Source organism: Oncorhynchus clarkii, chromosome 21 (genome assembly GCF_045791955.1).
Source record: "Oncorhynchus clarkii lewisi isolate Uvic-CL-2024 chromosome 21, UVic_Ocla_1.0, whole genome shotgun sequence".
Lineage (NCBI taxonomy): Eukaryota > Metazoa > Chordata > Actinopteri > Salmoniformes > Salmonidae > Oncorhynchus > Oncorhynchus clarkii.
Genome location: NC_092167.1, coordinates 41118630 through 41137139, shown reverse-complemented (window position 1 = coordinate 41137139; position 18510 = coordinate 41118630). Strand labels below are relative to the sequence as shown.

General features: G+C 48.8%; 1 protein-coding gene across 1 annotated transcript in view; it reads left to right on the top strand.

Moving 5' to 3' along the window:
* The window catches only part of LOC139379056 (neurexin-2-like), a 929896-nt gene that overhangs the window by 854379 nt on the left and 57007 nt on the right, over window positions 1-18510 (top strand). The window contains exon 18 of the mRNA XM_071121799.1: window positions 18144-18315. Within this exon, the coding sequence (XP_070977900.1) occupies window positions 18144-18315 (172 nt within the window). The remainder of the gene's footprint in view (window positions 1-18143; window positions 18316-18510) is intronic.

The following is an 18510-nucleotide window of genomic DNA, read 5'->3' as shown; positions in this document are numbered from 1 at the left end:
TTTCACACCATGCTTCCTGAAGCACCTCCCACAAGTTAGGTTGGCTTGATGGGCACTTCTTACACACCATAGGGTCAAGCTGCTCCCACAACAGCTCAGTGGGGTTTGATCCGGTGACTGTGCTGGCCACTCCCTTGTCGACAGAATACCAGCTGACTGCTTCTTCCCTAAATAGTTCTTGCATAGTTTGGAGCTGTGCTTTGGGTATTTGTCCTGTTGTAGGAGGGAATTGGCTCCAATTAAGCGCTGTCCACGGGATATAGCATGGCGTTGCAAAATGGAGTGATAGCCTTCTTTCTTCAAGATCCCTTTTACCCTGTAAAAATCTCCCACTTTACCACCATCAAAGCACCCCCAGATATCACTTTGCGTCCACCATGCTTGACAGATGGCCATCAAAATCTTTTCTTTTTATTGGCAAGTCTGAGATATGGCTTTTCTTTGCAACTCTGCCTAGAAGGCCAGCATCCCGGAGTCGCCTCTTCACTGTTGATGTTGAGACAATATTTTGTGGGTACTGTTTAATTAAGCTACCAGTTGAGAACTTGTGAGGCGTCTGTTTCTCAAACTAGACACTCTAATGTACATGTCAGTTGTGCACTGGGGCCTCCCACTCCTCTTTCTATTCTGGTTAGAGACAGTTTGAGCTGTTCTGTGAAGGGAGTAGTACACAGTGTTGTATGAGATCTTCAGTTTCTTGGCAATTTCTCGCATGGAATAGCTTTCATTTTTCAGAACAAGAATAGACTGACGAGTTTCAGAAGAAAGTTCTTAGTTTCTGGCCATTTTGAGCCACAAACCCACAAATGCTGATGCTCCAGATACTCAACTAGTCTAAAGAAGGCCAGTTGTATTGCTTCTTTAATCAGAACAACAGTTTTCAGCTGTGCTAACATAATTGCAAAAGGGTTTTCTAATGATCAATTAGCCTTTTAAAATAATAAACTTGGATTAGCTAACACAACGTGCCATTGGAACACAGGAGTGATGGTTGCTGATAATGGGCATCTGTACTCCTATGTAGATATTCCATAAAAAATCTGCCGTTTCCAGCTACAATAGTCATTTACAACATTAACAATGTCTACACTGTATTTCTGATCAATTGGATGTTATTGTAATGGACAAAAATGTGTTTTTCTTTCAAAAACAAGGACATTTCTAAGTGACCCCAAACTTTTGAACGGTAGTGTTTGTGGCAGGGTCTACAGACTATCACGGATTACAAAAATAAAATCAGCCCCGTCGTGGCCATCGACGTCTTGCTTCCAGACAAATTAAACAACTTCTTTGCTCGCTTTGAGGACAGTACAGTGCCACTGACATGGCCCGCTACCAAAGACTGTGGGCTCTCCTTCTCCGTGCCAGATGTGAGTAAAACATTTAAACATGTTAACCCTCGCAAGGCTGCAGGCCCAGACGGCCTCCCTAGCTGCATCCTCAGAGCATGCGCATACCAGCTGGCTGGTGTGTTTACGGACATATTCAATCAATCCCTATCCCAGTCTGCTGTCCCCACATGCTTCAAGATGGTCACCATTGTTCCTGTTCCCAAGAAAGCTAAGGTAACTGAACTAAATGACTATCGCACCATAGCACTCACTTCTGTCATCATGAAGTGCTTTGAGAGTCAAGGATCATATCACCTCCACCATACCTGACACCCTAGACCCACTTCAATTTGCTTACCGCCCCAATAGGTCCACAGACAATGCAATCGCCATCACACTGCACACTGCCCTATCCCATTGGACAAGAGGAATAGCTATGTAAGAATGCTGTTCATTGACTACAGCTCACCATTCAAAACCATAGTACTCTCCAAACTCATCATTAAGCTTGTGATCCTGGGTCTTGATCCTCGCCCTGTGCAACTGGGTCCTGGACTTCTTGACGGGCCGCCCGCAGGTGGTGAAGGTAGGAAACAACATCTCCACTCTGCTGATCTCAATGCTGGGGCCCCACAAGGGTGTGTTCTCAGCCTCCTCCTGTACTCCCTGTTCACCCATGACTGTGTGGCCATGCACCAACTCCAACTCAATCATCAACTTTGCAGACGACACAACAGTGGTAGGCTTGATTACCAACAATGACGAGACAGCCTACAGGGAGGAGGTGAAGGCCCTCGGAGTGTGGTGTCAGGAAAACAACCTTTCACTCAACGTCAACAAAACAAAGGAGATGGTCGTGGACTTCAGGAAACAGCAAAGGGGGCAATAGTGCCTCTTCAACCACAGGAGGCAAAAAAAAAGTGGCTTGTCACCAAAAACCCTCACTATCTTTTACAGGTGCACAATTGAGAGCATCCTGTTGGGCTGTATCACCGCCTGGTACGCCCACAACCGCAAGGCTCTCCAGAGGGTGGTACGGTCTGCACAACTCATCACCAGTGCAAATTACCTGCCCTCCATGACACCTGTAGCATGTCACAGAAAGGCAAAAAAATATCATCAAGGACAATAACCACCCGAGCCACTGCCTGTTCACCCCGCTTCCATCCAGAAGGCAAGGTCAGTACAGGTGCATCAAAGCTGGAACAGAGAGATAGAAGCTGTTTTTCAATCTCAAGGCCATCAGATTGTTAAACAGCCACCGCTAGCACAGAGAGGTGGCTGCCTACCTACAGACTTGATATCATTGGCCACTTTACATATCTCGCATTACTAATTTCATATGTATATAATGTATACTGTATCCTTCACTAGCTATTCTTTACTATCTATTGCATCTTAGCTGCTCTGTCACTGCTCATCCATATATTTTATACTTATATATTCTTATCCCATTCCTTTACTAGATTGTGTGTATTGAGTTTTGTTGTGGAATTTGTTAGATATTAGGTTTTGTTGTGAAATTGTTATATATTACTTGTTAGATACTGCTGCACTGTCGGATATCGAAGCATAAGCATTTCGTTACACTCACAATAACATCTGTTAACCATGTGTATGTGACCAATAACATTTTATTTTATTTTCTTTTATTTGACATGATAATAGAGTGGTCTGGTTTGGTTTATTTTTAGTCAGGCAGCAACAGGGCAGCCCAAATGCAACATAGGCCTATAGACTGGAATCTCGTTTTGTAAAAGTGTAATTTGGCATTAATGGACCGTTAATTTTGTTATATGATGGATTAGAATACTTGTTATTTACATCAATGTCTTCATTGTAAGTGGAAATACAATATCAAGGTGAATTGCCATGGAAGGTGTTATCTGGTGAAGACCATTGACATGAGCTAGCTGCAGAATATAGAATACAGTGGTGTGCTCATTGTTCACTCATTCAGTGTGGTTTTCAGCTCCCAGCAGGCTATACACAGATATACCAGCAGGCAGAATGTGTTGGGGCCTTCAGACAGTGTACTGAAATGACCCAGTAGAGGTGTATAAAGGAGATTAGGTTACAGACCTTGGTGTGCTTTGTTTCAATCACTTAAAACAAAAAGCTTACTGGAGGAGTGGACATGTGTGTCTCCACTGACTCACAGGGAATGATTCGGTCTGAAATAGTGGGCCTCTGAGGTGAAGGTCCCCCCCCCCCCCACACACACACACACACACACACACACACACATCCCTTAAACCACCAATCACCACAAACAACTTTGAAGCGGTGCAGAAAGAGAGAGATAAAGGAAGCAGAAAGGTAGATAGGCGGAAAATCGAGAGAGAGGAGAGATAGAGAGGGGGATTGTAGGCCGTTTATCCGTGTTTGCTCAGTTTAGTGATGGGCAAATATTAGCCTGTGTGCTTGGTGGCCGTTCTCCTCTGCTAGTTTTCAACCTTGTGCCAAGCCCAACAAGGTTGAGAGAGGCAACTTTCTGACGGAACAACAGATAGATAGATAGATAGATAGATAGATAGATAGATAGATAGATAGATAGATAGATAGATAGATAGATAGATAGATAGATAGATAGATAGATAGATAGATAGATAGATTGAGGTCGGGGCTTTGTGATGGCCACTCCAATACCTTGACTTTGCTGTCCGTAAGCCATTTTACCACAACTTTGGAAGTATGCTTGGGGTCATTGTCCATTTGGGAGACCCATTTGCGACCAAGCTTTAACTTCCTGTCGGGTGTCTTGAGATGTTGCTTCAATATATACACATAATTTTCCTCCCTCATGATGCCATCTATTTTGTGAAGTGCACCAGTCCCTCCTGCAGCAATGCACCTCCACAACATGATGCTGACAACAGTCACCAGATGCTGACACCAGTCACATGATGCTGACACCAGCTGACACCAGGAGTGTGGGTAGTGAAAGTGGAGAGGATGGATGGAAAGGGGGCAGGGAAAGAGGAGAGATGGAGAGGGGCAGTGAAAGTGGAGAGGAGGGATGGAGTGTGGGCAGGGAAAGTGGAGAGGAGGGATGGAGTGTGGGCAGTGAAAGAGGAGGATGGATGGAGTTTGGGCAGGCAAAGTGGAGAGGATGGATGGAGAGGGGGCAGGGAAAGAGGGGAGTTGGAGAGGGGCAGGGAAAGTGGAGAGGAGGGATGGAGTGTGGGCAGGAAAAGTGGAGAGTTGGAAAGGGGGCAGGGATAGAGGAGAGATGTAGAGGGGCAGTGAAAGTGGAGAGGAGGGATGGAGTGTGGGCAGGGAAAGTGGAGAGGAGGGATGGAGTGTGGGCAGGGAAAGTGGAGAAGAGGGATGGAGAGAGGACAGGGTAAGAGAGGAGGGATGGAGTGTGGGCAGGGAAAGTGGAGAGGAGAGATGGAGAGGGGCAGGGAAAGTGGAGAGGAGGGATGGAGTGTGGGCAGGGAAAATGGAGAGGAGAGATGGAGAGGGGCAGGGAAAGTGGAGAGGAGGGATGGAGTGTGGGCAGGGAAAGTGGAGAGGATGGATGGAGAGGGGTCAGGGAAAGAGGAGAAATGGAGAGGGGCAGTGAAAGTGGAGAGGAGGGATGGAGTGTGGGCAGGGAAAGTGGAGAGGAGGGATGGAGTGTGGGCAGGGAAAGTGGAGAGGAGAGATGGAAAGGGGACAGGGTAAGAGAGGAGAGATGGAGAGGGGCATGGAAAGAGGAGAGATTGAGAGGGAGGAGGGATGGAGAGGGGGCAGGGAAAGTGGAGAAGTGGGATGAGAGGGGGCATGGAAAGAGGAAAGGGGCAGGGAAAGTGGAGAGGAGGGATGGAGAGGGGGCAGGGAAAGTGGAGAGGAGGGATAAAGAAATGGCAGGGAAGGAGGAGGGGAGATGGAGAGGGGGCAAGGACAGAGCAGAGGGATGGAGAGGGGGCAGGGAAAGGGGAGAGGAGGGATGTAGGGGAGGCAGGGGAACAGGAGAGGAGAGATGGAGAGGGGGCAGGGAAAGAGGAGAGTGGAGATTGAGACAGAGGAGAAGAAAAGGATGGAGAGGGGACAGGGAAAGTGGAGAGGAGGGATGGAGAGGGGGCTGGAAAGAGGAGAGGAGAGATGGAGAGGGGCAGGGAAGTGGAGAGGAGGGATGGAGAGGGGGCAGGGACAAAAGAGAGGAGGGATGGAGAGGGGGCAGGGAAAGAGGAGAGGAGAGATGGAGAGGGGCAGGGAAAGAGGAGAGGAGGGGGGGAGATGGAGAGGGGGCAGGGAGAGAGGTGAGGAGAGATGGAGAGGTTGCAGGGAAAGAGGTGAGGAGCGATGGAGAGGGGGCAGAGAAAGAAGAGAGAAGAGATAGTTAGGGGCAGGGAAAGAGGAGAGGAGAGATGGAGAGGGGGCAGGGAAAGAGGAGAGGGGCGATTGAGAGGGGGCAGGGAAAAAAGAGAGGAGGGATGGAGAGGGGGCAGGGACAATAGGGAGGAGGGACGAGGGATGGAGAGGGGGCAGGGAAAAAAGAGAGGAGGGATGGAGAGGGGGCAGGGAAAGAGGAGAGGAGGAATGGAGAGAGGACAGAGAAAGAGGAGGGATGGCCAGACAGACAACATTTTGCTTTTGATTTTGTCCTAAGGTCAGACTCATTCTGTTCATTTTTGCCTGACTGTGGTGCTCTTCTCAAGCTTTTTTGGGGGAGCGGAATCGGCTGAAATGACACACACACGCAGAGAGAGAGATAGAGAGCGAGAAAAAGTGGGATAGAGAGAAAGACAAACCATTCTAGACTCTCTCCGTCACATGCTCTCTCTGGCTCAAACACACTCACAGCGGAAATGGGTGCAAACACACTGAAAATTCATTTAATTGTGTAAAGAGAAGTAGATCAATTTACCACTACTCCTACTGTCTGTCTTGTTGTCTGCTTTTCTCTCTCCTCTCAAATTGAATTTCACCCATTAAACCTTTTTTTTAAGTATTCCCCAGATGCATTTATTCAATTCCCAATTCCTATTTGCTCACGGCACACATAGTAAGAAAATCTGAAAATCCCTGTGGGCACACCCTGCACTCTCAACACACAGACAGGAGAGCACAGAGCACACAGTAGAGAACTCACAGTGCAGAGACAAGGTCGTTAGCAGATACCTATTCTCTCTCTGTTCACAGTATATCACCCCAACACATGAGGTGAGGATGAGTGGGATCTTGCCAAGTCCCATGCAAGACCACCATTCAATCCTATAATGAGTCCAGAGAGAGAGAGGGAGAGAGAGAGAAAGAGAGAGAGAGAGCACTGAACCATCAGAGAGAGACCACTCTCCTAAAGCATCAGAGAGAAAAAAAAATTGGAAAGCAATACAGACAGAGAGGGAGAGGCCGAAAGAGTCAGAGAAAGAACAAAGGACCTGAACAATACAGTCCCTGGCTGCGCCCCATCTGGCCCCCTATTCTATATAGTACATTACTTTTGACCAGGGCCTATGGCTACACTATAAAGGGAATAGGGTGCCATTTGGGACACACACCTGTATCCTATTGTGCCCTGTGCTGAGTATCTGAATGTGATGAATACCGTAGAGGAGCCCTGCTCTGGGCTGGTGAACAGGTAGAGAGACAGTAGAGGAGCCCTGCTCTGGGCTGGTGAACAGGTAGAGAGACAGTAGAGGAGCCCTGCTCTGGGCTGGTGAACAGGTAGAGAGACAGTAGAGGAGCCCTGCTCTGTGCTGGTGAACAGGTAGAGAGACAGTAGAGGAACCCTGCTCTGGGCTGGTGAACAGGTAGAGAGACAGTAGAGGAGCCCTGCTCTGGGCTGGTGAACAGGTAGAGAGACAGTAGAGGAGCCCTGCTCTGTGCTGGTGAACAGGTAGAGAGACAGTAGAGGAACCCTGCTCTGGGCTGGTGAACAGGTAGAGAGACAGTAGAGGAGCCCTGCTCTGGGCTGGTGAACAGGTAGAGAGACAGTAGAGGAGCCCTGCTCTGTGCTGGTGAACAGGTAGAGAGACAGTAGAGGAACCCTGCTCTGGGCTGGTGAACAGGTAGAGAGACAGTAGAGGAGCCCTGCTCTGTGCTGGTGAACAGGTAGAGAGGCAGTAGAGGAGCCCTGCTCTGGGCTGGTGAACAGACAGAGAGACAGTAGAGGAGCCCTGCTCTGGGCTGGTGAACAGACAGAGAGACAGTAGAGGAGCCCTGCTCTGGGCTGGTGAATAGACAGAGAGACAGTAGAGGAGCCCTGCTCTGGGCTGGTGAACAGGTAGAGAGACAGTAGAGGAGCCCTGCTCTGGGCTGCTGAACAGGTAGAGAGACAGTAGAGGAGCCCTGCTCTGGGCTGGTGAACAGACAGAGAGACAGTAGAGGAGCCCTGCTCTGGGCTGGTGAACAGACAGAGAGACAGTAGAGGAGCCCTGCTCTGGGCTGGTGAACAGGTAGAGAGACAGTAGAGGAGCCCTGCTCTGGGCTGCTGAACAGGTAGAGAGACAGTAGAGGAGCCATGCTCTGGGCTGGTGAACAGGTAGAGAGACAGTAGGATGTGGGTGGGACACCATCGATACCTCTGTCTCTTCTGGCTACGGCCCAGGGAATACACCTCCACAGTTCTGTCTCTCTTCCCTACACTCTACCTCTCTTTTTACCTCTCCCTTTCCCTCTGGTTACTTCTTCTTCTATTCCTCCCCTCTTTCTCCCTTTCTGTTTCTTTCTACTTTTGATATTTTCTTTTCCGTCTTTAGGAGCCAACATAGTCACAGTGGACGAAGTAGAAACACTGAGAAATCAGTGGGAAATAGATTGAGTTCCAGAAAGACAGTTGTATTCTGTGAAGGGTTTTAATATAATCCTCTAACATGTCCTTCCTCTGGCTCTGCTCTCTGATTGGATATTATGTTACCTCTTGATTTTGAGTCGTGGCAGCAGTGTACTTTATTTATATTTAACTAGGCAAATCAGTTAAGAACAAATTCTTATTTTCAATGACAGCCTACCAGGGAACAGTGGGTTAACTGTCTTGTTCAGGGGCAAGAATGACAGATTTGTTTTATTTTGTCAGCTCGGGGATTCGATCAAGCAACCTTTCGGTTACTAGTCCAACGCTCTTACCACTAGGCTACCTGCCTCCTCGCTAGGCTACCTGCCTCCTCGCTAGGCTACCTGCCTCCTCGCTAGGCTACCTGCCTCTTCGCTAGGCTACCTGCCGGCCCGCTAGGCTACCTGCCACCCCGCTAGGCTACCTGCCGCCCCGCTAGGCTACCTGCCGCCCCGCTAGTCTACCTGCCTCCTCGCTAGGCTACCTGCCTCCTCGCTAGTCTACCTGCCTCCTCGCTAGGCTACCTTCCGCCCCGCTAGGCTACCTGCCTCCTCGCTAGTCTACCTGCCGCCCCGCTAGTCTACCTGCCTCCTCGCTAGGCTACCTGCCTCCTCGCTAGGCTACCTGCCTCCTCGCTAGGCTACCTGCCTCCTCGCTAGGCTACCTGCCGCCCCGCTAGGCTACCTGCCTCCTTGGTAGGCTACGTGCCTCCTCGCTAGGCTACCTGCCGCCCCGCTAGGCTACCTGCCTCTTCGCTAGGCTACCTGCCGCCCCGCTAGGCTACCTGCCTCCTCGCTAGGCTACCTGCCGCCCCGCTAGGCTACCTGGAGTTGGAGCGTCGAGAAGTGCCGTTCTATATGGTGGAAGGATTTTACACACACACACACACACACATATATACACACACTTACAATACACACACACACACACACACTCACACATACATACACACACTTACAATACACACACACACACACATATATATACACACACTTACAATACACACACACACACACTCACACATATATACACACACTTACAATACACACACTTACAATACACACACACACACTCACACATACATACACACACTTACAATACACACACACACACACACACACTCACACATACATACACACACTTACAATACACACACACACACACTCACACATAAATACACACACTTACAATACACACACACACACACACTCACACATATATACACACACTTACAATACACACACACACACACACACATACACACTCACACATACATACACACACTTACAATACACACACACACACACACACACACACACACACACACACACACACACTCACACATACATACACACACTTACAATACACACACACACACACACTCACACATATATACACACACTTACAATACACACACTTACAATACACACACACACACACACACACACACACACACACACACACACTCACACATACATACACACACTTACAATACACACACACACACACACACACACTCACACATACATACACACACTTACAATACACACACACACACACACACACTCACACATACATACACACACTTACAATACACACACACACACACACACTCACACATACATACACACACTTACAATACACACACTTACAATACACACACACACATGTTGAACGCAAACACACACTCACACACACAATACACACACACATACACATTGAACGCAGACACACACACACACACTCACACACACATTCACACACTTACAATACACACACACATACACGTTGAACGCAGACACACACACACACACTCACACACACACACACACATACACACACTTACAATACACACACACACACACACGTAGAACGCAGACACACACACACACTCACACACACATACACACACGTACAATACACACATACACATTGAACGCAGACACACACACACACACAAACACTCACACAAACACTTAACAATACACACACACTTACACATTGAACGCAGACAAACACAAACACTCACACACACACACAGATACACATTGAACGCAGACACACAGACACACACACACATACATATTGAACACACACACACACACACACACACACACACACACACACACACACACACATTGAAGGCAGACACACAGTCACACACACACACCCATACTTTATACACACATACACACATAGCCACACACACACACACCGTAGATATGCAAGTCCACAAAAACAAACCATGCTGTTTTGATCCTTGTCGAGAGCTCCAAGTCTGTCTCGCATGATCACACACTCCCAGACAAAATACAAACATCATGTCAGCCATTCAACACGTCCCACTTCAGCTGTGTGTGTTCAGGTGGAACCAAGCCACAGGACAAACTCTACATGCTCAACACACCCCTGGCACGACACACACTCACATACCCCTGGCACGACACACACTCACACACCACTGGCACGACACACACTCACACACCCCTGGCACGACACACACTCACATACCACTGGCACGAAACTCTCACATACCACTGGCACGACACACACTCACATACCACTGGCACGACACACACTCACATACCACTGGCACGACACACACTCACATACCCCTGGCACGACACACACTCACGCACCACTGGCACGACACACACTCACACACCACTGGCACGACACACACTCACACACCACTGGCACGACACACACTCACACACCCCTGGCACGACACACACTCACATACCACTGGCACGACACACACTCACATACCACCGGCACGACACACACTCACATACCACTGGCACGACACACACTCACATACCACTGGCACGACACACACTCACACACCACTGGCACGACACACACTCACATACCACTGGCACGACACACACTCACATACCACTGGCACGACACACACTCACATACCACTGGCACGACACACACTCACATACCACTGGCACGACACACACTCACATACCACTGGCACGACACACACTCACATACCACTGGCACGACACACACTCACATACCACTGGCACGACACACACTCACATACCACTGGCACGACACACACTCACATACCACTGGCACGACACACACTCACATACCACTGGCACGACACACACTCACATACCACTGGCAGGACACACACTCACATACCACTGGCACGACACACACTCACATACCACTGGCACGACACACACTCACATACCACTGGCACGACACACACTCACAAGGCCGCAGGGGTCCTTCCATGTTTGTTTATCTGTGTACACTGGCTAGTATTTGTGTGTGTGTGTGTGTGTGTGTGTGTGTGTGTGTGTGCGTGCGTGCGTGCGTGCTGGCGTGCGTTCGCGCGTGTGTGTGTGCGTGCTTATCAGTTCAGGATGAAGGGTTGGGATGTATTATCTCTCTGGGAAAGAGTATCCTACATAATGCTGTCGTTGATCAACGCTACAGGAAGAATGAGACAACTGAGCATGTGTGACTAGTGTGACTAGTGTGAGTCAGTCACACCGACACACATACACACATTCTCTCTCACTTTGTCTCTCAGACAGACACACACACACACACACACACACACAGCCTGATATGGTTTCCCTCCCACTCCCAGGCTCTCTGACTGATTGATTTGTAATGAGATCCTATGTCATAGCCCCAGTTTCACGGCATTGTCTCAGAGCAGGGACTTATTAGATACTGGACCACAGACTATAAGATACATGGGAAGAGAAAGGAAGAGGGGGAGGGAGGGAGTCAGAGAGAGAGGAAGAGGGGGAGGGAGGGAGTCAGAGAGAGAGAGGAAGAGGGGGAGGGAGGGAGTCAGAGAGAGAGAGAGGAAGAGGGGGAGGGAGGGAGTCAGATAGAGAGAGAGGAAGAGGGGGAGGGAGGGAGTCAGAGAGAGAGAGAGGAAGAAGGGGAGGGAGGGAGTCAGAGAGAGAGAGGAAGAGGGGGGGAGGGAGTCAGAGAGAGAGAGAGGAAGAGGGGGAGGGAGAGAGTCAGAGAGAGAGAGGAAGAGGGAGAGGGAGGGAGTCAGAGAGAGAGAGAGGAAGAGGGGGAGGGAGGGAGTCAGAGAGAGAGAGAGGAAGAGGGGGAGGGAGGGAGTCAGAGAGAGAGAGAGGAAGAGGGGGAGGGAGGGAGTCAGAGAGAGAGAGAGAGAGGAAGGGAGGGAGTCAGAGAGAGAGAGAGGAAGAGGGGGGGGGAGGGAGTCAGAGAGAGAGAGGAAGAGGGGGAGGGAGGGAGTCAGAGAGAGAGAGAGGAAGAGGGGGAGGGAGGGAGTCAGAGAGAGAGAGAGGAAGAGGGGGAGGGAGGGAGTCAGAGAGAGAGAGAGAGGAAGGGAGGGAGTCAGAGAGAGAGAGAGGAAGAGGGGGAGGGAGGGAGTCAGAGAGAGAGAGGAAGAGGGGGAGGGAGGGAGTCAGAGAGAGAGGAAGAGGGGGAGGGAGGGAGTCAGAGAGAGAGAGAGGAAGAGGGGGAGGGAGGGAGTCAGAGAGAGAGAGGAAGAGGGGGAGGGAGGGAGTCAGAGCGAGAGAGAGGAAGAGGGGGAGGGAGGGAGTCAGAGAGAGAGAGGAAGAGGGGGAGGGAGGGAGTCAGAGAGAGAGAGCAAGAGGGGGAGGGAGGGAGTCAGAGAGAGAGAGCAAGAGGGGGAGGGAGGGAGTCAGAGAGAGAGAAAGGAAGAGGGGGAGGGAGGGAGTCAGAGAGAGAGAGGAAGAGGGGGAGGGAGGGAGTCAGAGAGATAGAGGAAGAGGGGGAGGGAGGGAGTCAGAGAGAGAGAGAGGAAGAGAGAGATAGTGCTATTAAGATGAAGAGATGGGGAAACTTTCTCAAGGTGACTGCCGCAGATAACGACAAACATACAAATGAGTCCTGGAAGTGTTTTAGCTGTGAATGTAAAAAGGGTTGAACTGCTAGTGTATGGCCTAGTCTTACATAACAACCTATTCTTTATGGTTACATAACACAGAGAGAGAGAGAGAGATGGGGGAGAGAGAGAGATGGGGGAGCGAGAGAGATGGGGGAGAGAGATTAGGGAGAGAGAGAGATGGGGGAGAGAGAGAGATGGGGGAGAGAGATGGGGAGAGAGAGAGATGGGGACAAGAGAGAGATGGGGAGAGAGAGAGATGGGGGAGAGAGAGAGAGAGAGAGAGATGGGGAGAGAGATGGGGCGAGAGAGAGAGAGAGATGGGGAGAGAGATGGGGACAAGAGAGAGATGGGGAGAGAGAGAGATGGGGGAGAGAGAGAGAGAGAGAGAGGGGGGGGAGAGAGATGGGGCGAGAGAGAGAGATGGGGAGGGAGAGAGATGGGGACAAGAGAGAGATGGGGAGAGAGAGAGATGGGGGAGAGAGATGGGGAGAGAGAGAGATGGGGACAAGAGAGAGATGGGGAGAGAGAGAGATGGGGGAGAGAGATGGGGAGAGAGAGAGATGGGGACAAGAGAGAGATGGGGAGAGAGAGAGATGGGGGAGAAAGAGAGATGGGGGAGAGAGAGAGAGAGAGAGAGAGGGGGGGAGAGAGATGGGGCGAGAGAGAGAGATGGGGAGGGAGAGAGATAGGGAGGGAGATGGGGAGATGGGGCGAGAGAGAGAGAGATGGGGGAGGGAGAGAGAGAGAGAGGGAGGGAGGGAGATGGGGCGAGAGAGAGAGAGAGACCCCTGACTAACTCAATCCCATTATGCCCATTCTAACATTCATTTCCTAGTTCTGATTAGCGTCATGCAGTCATTACCGTTATCATCCTGGCATCCCCCTATATGTAGCATGACGTAAGGATGACATGGTACACTATGTAAATCCATCCCTGTGGGTTAAGCAGTGATACAGGCCACTTTCACTTTAAGAAATGAAACTTTTATTTTGAATGTATATTTTCATGCCAATATATCCACATACCTACTTCAGTTTGTGTCTCTCTCCATTGACTCCACCGTAAAACCGAAATTATACAGAATTATTCCTTGTAAACTAAATAATTGTCATCCTCTACCAATCCCCCGTCTACCCCCGTCTACTGGCAGTCATGATTGGCTCCTTGGTTCGTCATTACACTTCCTCCTGGTCTTTTCTGGCATCACACTTAGAGGGATAATAAAGAGATGGAGTAGCGGAGGGGTAAAGATAGGGGGATAAGAGAGGAGAGAAAGTAAGACTGTCAGTCCTACTAATGGAACACCGTTGTTCTATCCGTGAGCCACTTAGGGAAGAAATGCAGGGAACCAATCCATGAAAAACGTGTCCTTCTGTCTTTTACTTCTCTCCGTCTTAATTGACTTTTCTGATGTGTAAAAAAATAAAAAATAGCCAACTTGACATCTTCAACAGACTCTTTGATCACAGGGCACCTCAAGCCCTTGGAGATCATTCAGGTTCCCCGTCTTCTTGTTTTCATGAGCTATTGCTATTTCATTCTTACCCGTTTGTTATTCTATCGTTCATTTTCTACCTTTGCCACTTTCTTTCTTCATGTCTTTCTCTCACACTTTAGTTTTGTCTGATCGACGGCAAAGCCCCCTTAGGGACGGACTGATAACCCCAGCACACACCTATACACACACACAGACGCAGGGGCCTTGGTTCACATTCCCTGCACGGACATTTCCACATTTCCCCTCTGAAATGCTCTCTGTAGCCTAGGTTTTTACGTCCCATTTCTGACACCAATGTACAATATATTTTGATAGAAATATAGGCTAGGGCCTACAGTTATGACTAGTAAGATCAGGTGGTCAGGAACAACTCTTGGCCCTTCTTATAACAGTATCACCTGACTCTAAAACCCTACTGGACACAACATTTGACCAAAAAGCAATGTTATGCAACCAAATTTGGAATGAGAGACTTGTGGATCCTCCTACAACTCTGCCTAAAGCTTTTAAAGGGAAACCACAGAGAGGTGTGTATTCCACCACAGAGAGGTGTGTATTCCACCACAGAGAGGTGTGTAATTCTACCACAGAGAGGTGCGTATTCCACCACAGAGAGGTGTGTAATTCTACCACAGAGAGGTGTGTATTCCACCACACAGAGGTGTGTAATTCTACCACAGAGAGGTGTGTAATTCTACCACAGAGAGGTGCGTATTCCACCACAGAGAGGTGTGTAATTCTACCACAGAGAGGTGTGTATTCCACCACACAGAGGTGTGTAATTCTACCACAGAGAGGTGTGTAATTCTACCACACAGAGGTGTGTATTGCACCACAGAGAGGTGTGTATTCCACCACAGAGAGGTGTGTAATTCCACCACAGAGAGGTGTGTACTGTTCCTGAGCCATCTTCCCCTCTCCCTTCATTTCACTGTTACTGTATGGGCATGACCTCTCCCAGTTATACGGGATTATGGTTCTTTTCCATCCAGAGATATTCCGCATTTTACATCATCATGATGATGTGGCCGGTGACCATTTTTTCTTGAAAGTCCAATATCTTGAAAACTTGACGGCTGACATGCAAAACATTTTGGGACTGTATCAACAGTGGACTAATGAAAACAAAAGATTGTTTTTGAGTGGAGTCTCCCTTTTAATGGAACGGCCATTAAAATGTCATTATGGCAACACAGAAATCACCTTTAAAAAGCAGCGATTCCCGCCGGCTGCTTTGTGTAATGGAGTTGATACATTCCCCAGTGCTGGCGAGAGAGAAGAAGAAGCCCTAATGTTGAGGAACATTAATGCTAATCTCTCTGTATTCTAATCTCTCACAAATTATGTTTCCTCCATGCTCTTCCCCTCTGCTAATACGCAAAAACAAGAGATTCATTTCCCAGAGAAAAGAATTGCCCAGTGGAACATTGAATTAATTCTTGATGAAAAAGGTAATGCAATTAGCCTTAGCGCTTCATTGTGGGCGGGCAGTGGCGTGGCGGGAAAAGTCCTCAGCTACTGTTCACTGCACTCTGTTAGCATTTGGCTAACCTCCGCCATTTTGTTGCTTTTCTCTGGGAGTAAAACGGTGGTTTGATAAAGTGGCATCAATCATCAATTGCCACCATGGCTGCTTGTTCTCAGCTATTCAATAGTGGATGTAGACACAGGAAGCCAGGTAGGGTATGGATTCTCTGGACAGTCAATACCTTTAATTGATTGATGAAGTGCCAAGGAGCCATGTACCCTTTTGAAGGCCTGAGATTGACATCCCTGCGGTACACTAAGGGATGTAGGTCACCGCTCCATCAGTTTTTCCCCCATCAAAGTAGCTGTTTAATGTCAACAATTCAACTCAATGGATATGTATGTTGTATTTAAGCCTCTGTTTTAGTGGGTGCAGTAGGTGACACTATTCAAAATGAACAAGCTTCAGTCACCCGACAGACAGCTTGATTGGTTACATGTGGCTCAGCCACTGTTGAGCCCTTAAAGGCATTAATCGTGCTCCGAACACAACCAGTGACAACACCACAATTAGGGTTTTAATCGTCCATGTCAACCAATTGCACTTCCCGTTGAATAACGTTACTATTTTATCCCGCCGAAGTGCGTGTTAGAATGCACAAATTTGACTGTGATTACACAACTCATTAATTTACATCCCAACCTCTTGCTCTTGTTTACTCCATTAACTCGATACTTTAGTCCTTTTAACATTTTAGCAGCTATTTTTAAATATTCCTAAAATATTGAATGAATAATTCAAACAGTGCTCCAAGCTAAAGCCATGGTTGAACCTCACAAAATGGTGCCATGTGGGGAAGGTTTTCCGCTAAATAAATCCACATAGCTAATTAGATAAAGCAATCAATGGAGATGTTTGCGAAGTGGGGGTCTGGAGCGGACAGATAGCGGCGTGCTGCGTGCCGCGACCCACTCCAACATACGAGCTTGACCCCTTGTGTCAAACCAGGAAGTGCTGTGGGAAAAGGCACGGACAGGGGCCAATGGGAATGAACCATCTGTCATACCACAGCAGTGAACAGGCACAGTCAAAACAAAAACTCTCCCTTGGTGTCCCTCTCTCCACTGTATTCTACAGTAGTTATGTCAACTCACTCCACCATGGTTACTACAAGGAGAGGGGAGAGGAGAGGAGGGAAGGGGGGGGTAAAGAGGGATGTGAGAGGAGAGAGAGAGAGGTGGGTAGACTGTAATAAAGTTGAAGCAGTAGGAGGCTGTCAACACTAATAGATGGGAGAGAGAGAGAGAGAGCGAGAGAGAGAGGTAGAGAAGGAGAGTAGAGGGAGTGGAGGAGAGTAGAGGAGGAGAGTAGAGAGAGAGGAGGAGATGGAGAGGAGGAGAGAGAGAGAGAGAGAGGGGTAGAGGAGGAGAGTAGTTGTAGATGGAGAGGAGGAGAGTAGAGAGGAGGAGTGTAGAGAGAGAGGACGAGATGGAGAGGAGGAGAGAGAGAGAGAGGTAGAGGAGGAGAGTAGAGGTAAAGGGAGAGGAGGAGAGTAGAGGTAGAGTAGAGAGGAGGAGAGTAGAGGTAGAGGAGGAGAGTAGAGGTAGAGTAGGAGAGTAGAGGTAGAGGAGGAGAGTAGAGGTAGAAGAGGAGAGTAGAGGTAGAGGAGGAGAGTAGAGGTAGAGGAGGAGAGTAGAGGTAGAGGAGGAGAGTAGAGGTAGAGGAGGAGAGTAGAGGTAAAGGGAGAGGAGGAGAGTAGAGGTAGAGTAGAGAGGAGGAGAGTAGAGGTAGAGGAGGAGAGTAGAGGTAAAGGAGGAGAGAGAGAGAGAGAGAGAGAGAGAGAGAGGACCTAAAGAGGGTGGTGAATGTTAAATGTAATAGAGTAGTCCATTCTACACTCTACCTGGCTGAAGCATGACTGCCCACCATTATGCCCCAACAGTGATCACACACTGGGTCACTGGCCACTGCACGGTACCTGTCATGCTGGAGAAGGTTTATGTTGGACAGACTTTATGGAAATACATACTTGGATAGCCCTTTCATTAATGTTTAGTAGACCTGGGTTGCTGAACTACACAAAAGTGATGGGTAATCTTTTCTGAGATCTGAAAATAATATGTCGACAGCTTCCGGAGATATGTTCTCTCCCTCTAACCCTCTCTCCCTCTCTCTCTCTGTCTCTCTGTCTCTGTCTCTCTCTCTCTCTCTCTCCTAGGAACAGGGAAGGATCGGCGTCATCTTCAACGTGGGAACGGATGACATTGTCATCGAGGAGAGCGCGGTGATGGTGAGCGACGGCAAATACCACGTGGTGCGCTTCACGCGCAGCGGTGGCAACGCTACCCTGCAGGTGGACAGCCAGCCCGTCATCGAACGCTTCCCCTCAGGTAGGACCACCGGGAGGGAGGGAGGGAGGGAGGGATTAAGGTAGCAGATGAACTAAAGGAATACAGTGGGAGAGAAAGTGAGAGAGTAAAATAATATGGTTGTTTTGTTGCAGGGCATCATCTTCTATGAGTCAGTATACCACCCAGTCATGTATTACATAGCAGTCCTACTTGCTACTTAATCATGAATAGCCA